The 10,187-nt window shown below is 34.6% G+C and overlaps 1 protein-coding gene across 1 annotated transcript; it reads right to left on the bottom strand.

Moving 5' to 3' along the window:
* Window positions 1-965: 965 nt before the first annotated feature.
* Window positions 966-8,328, bottom strand: LOC126250054 (putative leucine-rich repeat-containing protein DDB_G0290503). Its single transcript, XM_049951531.1, has 3 exons — window positions 8,320-8,328; window positions 2,298-8,264; window positions 966-2,213 (listed from the first exon to the last, which is right to left on the bottom strand). Exons 1-3 carry the CDS (start codon window positions 8,326-8,328, stop codon window positions 966-968), a joined length of 7,224 nt encoding a protein of 2,407 aa, XP_049807488.1.
* Window positions 8,329-10,187: the final 1,859 nt, after the last annotated feature.

Below are 10,187 nucleotides of genomic sequence, written 5' to 3'. Positions count from 1 at the left end.
ATACATTTAATTTAGAAGGTAGGTATTCAAGCTGTTATAAATATGATACTACAGCTTAAACTGTTGAATAAAATTGGCCAGTTGTTTAGTATACCACAGATTTTGTCTGTCTGGAAACTATTTTTGAGGCCTTGTCAGTTACTTAACAATTAATTACTGAAAATAGTGTCAAAAACAGATTAGAAAAACCATTAAGATATTACTTTCACTCACAAATCATTACTTTAACTGTAATGTGTGCCATCACAAACTGGACAATTTACTATCAGTTACTCATACGGTGATCACAAATTTTAGGGAGAACTACTTATATGACTCTTACTAAAATGGAACCTACTTATGCGAAGACACAGAATTATCTCAAGTCATATCATTCTTTTGCAGTTTTCAATTCGACAGAAATACTGACTTCAATGTGGTGTAAATTCCACTGTCCTAGTAAGCTTTTCCGTTTAGTGAGCTTATGCTTATGTATTGTTATATCACAATCTGCCTTCCACATCCCCACCTATCACAATAAAAATGTCCAAATACTAAAAAGTGCAGAGATGATATCCTTTGGTAATCCGTTCAGAGGTACTACTGATAACCCAAAACTACCTAGCTTCAGATATCTGTTCTTAACAGAAAATATCTAGATCAAATCTAGAGACTGAGCACTTGATTGATCACTTCATATAAACTGTCAGTCCAATTCTTATGTGATACTTTCTTCATTATCTATTTCCTGTACAATAGTGTGATAAGAGATTTTTTTAATTTTTTTTTAAATATAAATATATATAAATAATCAACTGAATGAACCTAACAATAGTCATAAGTATATGGCAATTAAAGTATATAACAAATTGTCTAAAAATGGGTCAATCAAGCCTGACAAATTATTTAAAGACAATGTTCATAACTTCTTGTTAACTAATCCATTCTATTCATTAGAAGAATTTTTAGAAATGCCCAATATCAACTTAAATATGTAAAAATTTATTTTGTAAAATTAATAGGTTAAGTGAACTGACGAAGTCTATTGCATGTAATAATGCTGAATGACTAATAAAGAATCTGAATCTTAATCTGAATGAAAAGAGGATGGCAAAACTTACATCTTCCATTTCTTCTTTCTCTTCATATGCCTCTTTTGCTTCTTTTGCTTCTTTTGTCAGCTGCCTAATTGTATCTAGGAGATGTTCCCTCTCACGTGTCCAGGCAGCGACCTCTCCTGGATGTTCTTTCTTGCCCATTTTTGAAAGTAGAGTAGTAATGCGCCGCTTTTGCTCATCTACAACTGTTTCCAGTTGTTTCTCTTCAGTTTTCCACAGTGCAACTGCAGATGGGATTTGCTCTTCTGTCAGATTCTCTACTTCTAATGTAAGCTTTTCATTGTCTCTATGCAGACGTCTGTTTTCATCTCTGAGAGCTTGTAGTTCAGCCTCCAGTTTCTGAAATTCTTGGGTATGGTCCTCTACTACCGATGGCAGATCAGATATTTTTCGAGATTGAAGTCTCTGGATTTCATCTTTGAGATTAGTGACATTCACTGTAAGTTCTTCAATTGTACTTGTTGCATCAAGAAGTTGTTTGTTCAATAACTTGTTATCTTCCATAAGCTGACTCATCTCTTTCTCTCTGCTTTTTTCATCAAATGATGCAATTTGCTCTGTTTGGAGTAATGGTGTCTGTTTTCCATCTTTGAACTTCCTGACTTCCTCTTCAAGTTCCCTTCTAACGGTATTTGCATCTTTAAGTTCATTTTGTAGTGACTCATTCTGATTTCTTAGTTCATTAATAATTTTTTCACTATCTATGTCTGTTTTAATTATTTCCACAGGTTTTTCCACGTACTTCACAACTTCTTTTGCACTGCTGCTTGTAATATCAGTTAAGGACTCAAGCCTCCTCTTCAAAAATTCATTCTCTTCCCTTAACTGATCGATAATTTGTGTGTCATCAGTTTCAGCAGACAAAACTTGTTCTTGACTACTCTGTGCCAATTTTCGTGCATCTTCAAGCTGTTTTCTCAATATTTCATTGTCTATTCTTAGTTGAACAACATCTGCTTCATGTGTTACACTTGTGGGCTGCAGGCCTATGCTCGCTCTTGCATTTTCAAGCCTTTGTCTCAATGCTTCATTATCTTTCATTAATTGTTCAAATGCTTTATCACTAATAGTGCCTACAGTAGATCGTCTAGCATGAGCCGTTTTTAGATCTTCAACCTGTTTTCTCAACATTTCATTTTCTTGATTCATCTGATTAATAATTTTTGTGCTATCTGGATCTCTTTGACGCTTCACTCTTGCCTCTTCGATTTCTTGTAGTAGTCGCTCATTTTCAGTTCTGAGCTCAGTAATAGTTTTCTCATATTCACTTTCATCATCACTTGTCGTATGTAAGGCCTTTCTTGCATCCTCAAGATCTTTCCTCAATGACTCATTCTCTGTTTTGAGCTGTCTGATGACCATTCCACTTTCAGGCTCTACAGAGGATGGTTCTGAAGCTGCCAATACCTGTGGAACAGTCTCCATGATTTTGTCAGCAGGAATTTGTTTTACTGATGCTGATATTTCATCTTTAATTTGCATTGATTTAAGAGCATCATTTCCATCTGTAAGCTTTCTAATTATATCCTCAAGCTCTAGTACCTTGGCATTCGAACTACTTAACTGATTTTTCAATGATTCATTTTCGTTTCTCAGTTCATTAAGGGTACTTTCAAGACTTTTAATCATGTTATTTGCATCACTAAGCTGCTTTTGCAATGACTCAATTTGACTTCTCAGTTCATCAAGAGTGCTTTCACTTTCTGCTTCTGCAGTAGATGTTCCACCAGTCAGTTGTTCCACTTTAGAAATACCTTGTATTTCAACATTTTGTTGCTGCGGTGCTTTAATTACTTCCACAGGTTTCTCTACATATTTGATGATTTCTTTAGGAACACTTTCCTTAATTTGTGTTGTATCTAATTGTTTTTTGAGTAATTCATTCTCTTCTTGTAGGTGACTCATTCTTTCAATTGCATCACTAAGCTGCTTTTCCAATGATTCAATCTGATTTCTCTGTTCATTAAAGATCCTTCCAGTGTCTACATCTGGTGCTACTTCAGCAACATGTGGTATTTCCAGACTCTGTTGCTGTGGTGCTTTAATTACTTCCACAGGTTTCTCTACATATTTGATTGTTTCTACTGGAACACTTTCCATTATTCTGGTTGTTTTTCGTCGTTTTTTGAGTAATTCATTCTCTTCTTGTAGCTGCATCATTGCTTCAGTTGCATCACTAAGCTGCTTTTGCAATGATTCAGTTGCATCACTAAGCTGCTTTCGCAATGATTCAGTGCGAGTTCTGAATTCCTTCAAAATCCTTTCATTGTCCACTTCTGCAATAGCAGGCTGATTTTTGAGTAATTCATTTTCTTCTTGTAACTGACTCATTGTTTTAGTTGCATCACTAAGCTCATTTTTCAGCACTTCAATTACATTTGTCAGTTCATTAATGATCTTTTCATCATCACCTTCTGCAATGGATGATCCAACACTCTTTTGAGCTACTTCAGCAATATGTGCTACATCAACAGTTTGTTGCTGTGGTGCTTTAATTACTTCAACAGGTTTCTCTACGTATTTGATTATTTCTACTGGAACACTTTCCATTATTCTGGTTGTTTTTCGTCGTTTTTTGAGTAATTCATTCTCTTCTCGTAGCTGAACCATTGTTTCAGTTGCATCACTAAGCTGCTTTTGCAATGATTCAGTGCGAGTTCTCAATTCCTTCAAAATCCTTTCATTGTCCACTTCTGCAATAGCAGGCTGATTTTTGAGTAATTCATTTTCTTCTTGTAACTGACTCATTGTTTTAGTTGCATCACTAAGCTCATTTTTCAGCACTTCAATTACATTTGTCAGTTCATTAATGATCTTTTCATCATCACCTTCTGCAATGGATGATCCAACACTCTTTTGAGCTACTTCAGCAATATGTGCTATATCAACAGTTTGTTGCTGTGGTGCTTTAATTACTTCAACAGGTTTCTCTACGTATTTGATTATTTCTACTGGAACACTTTCCATTATTCTGGTTGTTTTTCGTCGTTTTTTGAGTAATTCATTCTCTTCTCGTAGCTGAACCATTGTTTCAGTTGCATCACTAAGCTGCTTTTGCAATGATTCAGTGCGAGTTCTCAATTCCTTCAAAATCCTTTCATTGTCCACTTCTGCAATAGCAGGCTGATTTTTGAGTAATTCATTTTCTTCTTGTAGCTGACTCATTGTTTTAGTTGCATCACTAAGCTCATTTTTCAACAATTCAATTACATTTGTCAGTTCATTAATGATTCTATCATCATCACCTTCTGCAATGGATGTTCCAACACTCTTTTGAGCTACTTCCATTATTCGGGTTGTTTTTCGTCGTTTTTTGAGTAATTCATTCTCTTCTCGTAGATGAACCATTGTTTCAGTTGCAACACTAAGCTGCTTTTGCAATGAGTCAGTGCGAGTTCTCACTTCCTTCAAAATCCTTTCATTGTCCACTTCTGCAATAGCAGGCTGATTTTTGAGTAATTCATTTTCTTCTTGTAGTTGACTCATTGTTTTAGTTGCATCACTAAGCTCATTTTTCAACAATTCAATTACATTTGTCAGTTCATTAATGATTCTATCATCATCACCTTCTGCAATGGATGTTCCAACACTCTTTTGAGCTACTTCCATTATTCGGGTTGTTTTTCGTCGTTTTTTGAGTAATTCATTCTCTTCTCGTAGATGAACCATTGTTTCAGTTGCAACACTAAGCTGCTTTTGCAATGAGTCAGTGCGAATTCTCACTTCATTCAAAATCCTTTCATTGTCCACTTCTGCAATAGCAGGCTGATTTTTGAGTAATTCATTTTCTTCTTGTAGTTGACTCATTGTTTTAGTTGCATCACTAAGCTCATTTTTCAACAATTCAATTACATTTGTCAGTTCATTAATGATTCTATCATCATCATCTTCTGCAATGGATGTTCCAACACTCTTTTGAGCTACTTCCATTATTCGGGTTGTTTTTCGTCGTTTTTTGAGTAATTCATTCTCTTCTCGTAGATGAACCATTGTTTCAGTTGCAACACTAAGCTGCTTTTGCAATGAGTCAGTGCGAATTCTCACTTCATTCAAAATCCTTTCGTTGTCCACTTCTGCAATAGCAGGCTGATTTTTGAGTAATTCATTTTCTTCTTGTAGTTGACTCATTGTTTTAGTTGCATCACTAAGCTCATTTTTCAACAATTCAATTACATTTGTCAGTTCATTAATGATTCTTTCATCATCACCTTCTGCAATGGATGTTCCAACACTTTTTTGAGCTACTTCCATTATTTGGGTTGTTTTTCGTCGTTTTTTGAGTAATTCATTCTCTTCTCGTAGATGAACCATTGTTTCAGTTGCATCACTAAGCTGCTTTTGCAATGAGTCAGTGCGAGTTCTCAATTCATTCAAAATCCTTTCATTGTCCACTTCTGCAATAGCAGGCTGATTTTTGAGTAATTCATTTTCTTCTTGTAGTTGTGTCATTGTTTTAGTTGCATCACTAAGTTCATTTTTCAACAATTCAATTACATTTGTCAGTTCATTAATGATCCTTTCATCATCACCTTCTGCAATGGATGTTCCAACACTTTTTTGAGCTACTTCCATTATTCTGGTTGTTTTTCGTCGTTTTTTGAGTAATTCATTCTCTTCTCGTAGCTGAACCATTGTTTCAGTTGCATCACTAAGCTGCTTTTGCAATGATTCAGTGTGATTTTTCAATTCATTCAAAATCCTTTCATTGTCTACTTCTGCAGTAGCAGGCTGATTTTTGAGTAATTCATTTTCTTCTTGTAGCTGACTCATTGTTTTAGTTGCATCATTAAGCTGCTTTTTCAACAATTCAATTACATTTGTCAGTTCATTAATCATCATTTCATCTTCATCTTCTGCAATGGATGTTCCAACACTCTTTTGAGCTACTTCAACAATATGTGCTATATCAATAGTTGGTTGCTGTGATTCTTTAATTACTTCCACAGGTTTCTCTACATATTTGATTATTTCTACTGGAACACTTTCCATTATTCTGGTTGTTTTTCGTCGTTTTTTGAGTAATTCATTCTCTTCTCGTAGCTGAACCATTGTTTCAGTTGCATCACTAAGCTGCTTTTGCAATGATTCAGTGTGATTTCTCAATTCATTAAAAATCCTTTCATTGTCTACTTCTGCAGTAGCAGGCTGATTTTTGAGTAATTCATTTTCTTCTTGTAGCTGACTCATTGTTTTATTTGCATCATTAAGCTGTTTTTTCAACAATTCAATTACATTTGTCAGTTCATCAATCATCCTTTCCTCTTCATCTTCTGCAATGGATGTTCCAACACTCTTTTGAGCTACTTCGACAATATGTGCTATATCAATAGATGGTTGCTGTGATGCTTTAATTCCTTCCACAGGTTTCTCTACATATTTGATTATTTCTACTGGAACACTTTCCATTATTCTGGTTGTTTTTCGTCGTTTTTTGAGCAATTCATTCTCTTCTCGTAGCTGAAACATTGTTTCAGTTGCATCTCTAAGCTGCTTTTGCAATGATTCAGTGTGATTTCTCAATTCATTAAAAATCCTTTCATTATCTACTTCTGCAGTAGCAGGCTGATTTTTGAGTAATTCATTTTCTTCTTGTAGCTGACTCATTGTTTTATTTGCATCATTAAGCTGTTTTTTCAACAATTCAATTACATTTGTCAGTTCATTAATCATCCTTTCCTCTTCATCATCTGCAATGGGTGTTCCAAAACTCTTTTGAGCTACTTCAGCAATATGTGGTATATCAACACTTTGTTGCTGTGGTATTTGAATTATGTCCACAGGTTTCTCTGCAAATCTGATTGATTTCTTGGCGATACTTTGCCTAATTTGGGTTGTAGATTTAAGTTGTTTTTCGAGTAACTCTTTTTCTTCTTGCAGCTGATGCATTATTTCAGGGGTATATGTAGTCCTTCTTTCGAGGTGTTTCTTTAGTAATTCATTTTCAGCTGCAAGATGACTTAAAAGTTTCTTTGTACCTGATTCATCATCTAAAGAGTCAATACTTTGAACTACATCTATCTTTCTGGATGCACTAATTACCTCTATAGGGATTTCGAAATGAGTTGGTGGTCCTTTTGCAGATGTTTTCTGTCTCAAATTGTATATATCTGACATCAAAGGCATTAAATGAGCTTCTAGTTCATCTAATTTCGTCAACATTTTCTCATTAGCAGCACAACATGTGCATAATGTGCATTTCTTATCCTCTTCCGATGTATGTTCCCTAAGTGCTGCAATTTCTGACTCTCTTTGCGTTAGAAGTTTCTGTAATCTTAAATTTTCTTCCTTGATGGTTTCAACAGTGCAGTTTGTTATATTTACTATTAATTTCTCATGGAGGCATCTGACTTCTTTAGTCAGTTCCTTAATACTATCTGTGTCAGCAGATAGCTTGCTTTGTTCTGGATAATCTGTCACAAATTTTGTCAATCTAGACGTCAAGTCATCCGCTTCAACTTTTAGCTGTTCATTTTCATGCCTTCCAGAAGAGAGAATGGGTGAACTCCTCTGATTCTGCATCAGAATATGATCATTTTCAATATTTATTTCTATTAGTTTATGCTGCATTGTGTCAATGCCTCTTCTGAGATTATCCACAATGTCTTGAAGTCTCCTATTTTCTTCTTTAGCTGCAATCAGTTCATTGCACAAATTTTGCATTTCCTCTGAAGTACTACCATGTTCACAAATTGTGGTTGATACTTCACTAATGTTATCTGGCAATACAGTCCTCAGTTTTTCAATATCAGATTTGAAGCTAGCAATAAGCCTCCATAACTTTTCACTTTCCATCTTCTGTGCTTTATACTGATTTTCTAACAAATGAACTTCTCCCATTCTTTTAAGCCTATCATCACTAACTGCTGCCTGTGCTGCTTCTTTCACAACATTTTCAGTATTTATTTGCAGCCTGTGAAGAAAGTCTCTCATGCTCTTGAATCTTAACCTTTCAGCTTGCAATTGATTTTGCAGTAAAAGTGCCTCTTCCTTCACAGATTCCAGAGACTTTCCTTCTAGTTCAAGAACTCTTAATTCACTTAATTGTGACAATGTGTTTCTCTGGTCTATAATTTCAGCATTTTGCTTAGAGATTAAGCTCAATAGCTGCTCATTTTCCATTTTACAAGCTTTCAGCTGATGGTGCAAGAGGTCCAAGTCTTCAGCTCCCTAAAAAAGAAATAGTTATCAATGTAACATTAAAAAGAGAACCATTATAAGAAACTCTTATCATTATGGTGCTGTAGTAATTACTGGGGCAATGGTAAGGAAAATAAGACATCAGGTCAGCATAAAGATACTCAGAGAAGAAACACAGTCAAAAGGAAATAAAAAAATATGTAAAGATGTTTTGTCTTCTAATATTTTCATATTGTATTTGAGACAAGAAACTGGAGAATAATATTTATATTGTCTATAGATCATACTGACCATACACACACTGATGACTGCTGCCTGAAAACTTATCTTGCATAGGTAAGCAACAAAAAATTTGGTATACTTGGATGTGTGTATGAATTTGTTTATTAACCAAACACTCAATTAGACGTATAAGTCACAAAAGAAACTGATACGCAACTGTGTTGACAGCATAATCCTTATGGATGGGACTCTAATATTCTTGGGGATATCTCTACATGTAATATTGGTATTGTATTGTTAATAGTATTGTTTTAAGATGATTTAATCATTTGTGCACAAAGATACTAACTGGTATTGGACAAGTCAACTGTTAATGAGATGCTGAGTGATGATACAGCATGAACTGATGTGACATTTATAAACGGTGTGTGTATTAGACACATACATGCATTTACCTGTATAAGAACTGTAAGCAAATACATATGGGCTACACTGGTATGCCCTATTAGCTATTCCAATTCAAACTAATTAAATCTCACAAAATGGTGTGTACATCAATACTGTAACCACACCTTCTCACCTCTTATGATATAACAGTTACTCTAGTTAGAAAAGTGAAAGGATATTTACAGTTATTACAACATTTTGATGACCATAGTTCACAACTTCAACTATTGTACCAAAGTCAAAAACTTGAAAATTAACCGGTGTTCACAACTTGTACTACACTAGGCAGAAAATGCCTTATACGATATTCCAGTTCTGCATATTAACAAATATTATTTATGGTGTAAAAACTTTTGAGGAGGTACAAGGAAACAGATATTTTAAATTATACAGTCCATTATACAGGTCTATATGTTCAGTTCATAAATTATATATTTTCTTCCATGCATGGAGTGGGCCATTCTGCCAAAGGGTTGTACTCTCATAGTCAGCATGTTACCGGTAGTCCATTTTTTCTTGTGATACATGAATAGAGGTCTTGAATCATGATTGCCAGTTCATTGGCAGTGTCTAAGATTTTATGTTTGAATATCGTGTGAAACTTCTATTAGAAAATTTCAGTGGAAAAGAGAAAAAATTCAGATAAACAGCAGGAGTTCAAATGGATGACAAGCAAACAAAAATGCCAAGAGACTACTAGACTGTTGCAAAAATACTGATCTTGAAATCGTGACTACAAAATTAATTAGACCTGCAGACAAATTAAAAACATGTAAATCTCTTAACCCCCCTTTAAGTGAGTTTTAGATAGACTATGTTGCTATACCCAATAAGAAAGCCAAAGAAGTATTCAACATACAAACAAGAAAGGGAGTTTTTGAGTCAGACCACCATCTCCTGAAAATAAAAATTAGACTTCAACCTAGCAGAAGAAAAAACAAAAGAACAAAATCAAATGATCCACAGTACCTGAAAATCAACAAGCAAGAAATTCTTTAGGAAATTAGGCAATAAAATATCACAAATTTCACAGAAGTGGCTAATGATCTGAAAAACATTACGAGATTTGGCCAAACCCCAGGAACGGGAAAACACAGGCGGTGGAACATTGCCTATGATTGGCAATAAAAGAGAGAATATAAACACACAAAACTTTTAGTAGCAACAAAACACTAGAAAAGTGGTATGAATTTTTAACCCTCTGCTGGCCACACTGTTGTAAAATGTGCTACAGTAGCAGTTTTTATACCTTATCAATACCTTAATTTTGCACTACTGTAGTAA

Source organism: Schistocerca nitens, chromosome 1 (assembly GCF_023898315.1).
Source record: "Schistocerca nitens isolate TAMUIC-IGC-003100 chromosome 1, iqSchNite1.1, whole genome shotgun sequence".
Lineage (NCBI taxonomy): Eukaryota > Metazoa > Arthropoda > Insecta > Orthoptera > Acrididae > Schistocerca > Schistocerca nitens.
The sequence above is the reverse complement of the archived record's forward strand: the minus strand, read 5'-3'. Positions and strand labels throughout refer to the sequence as shown.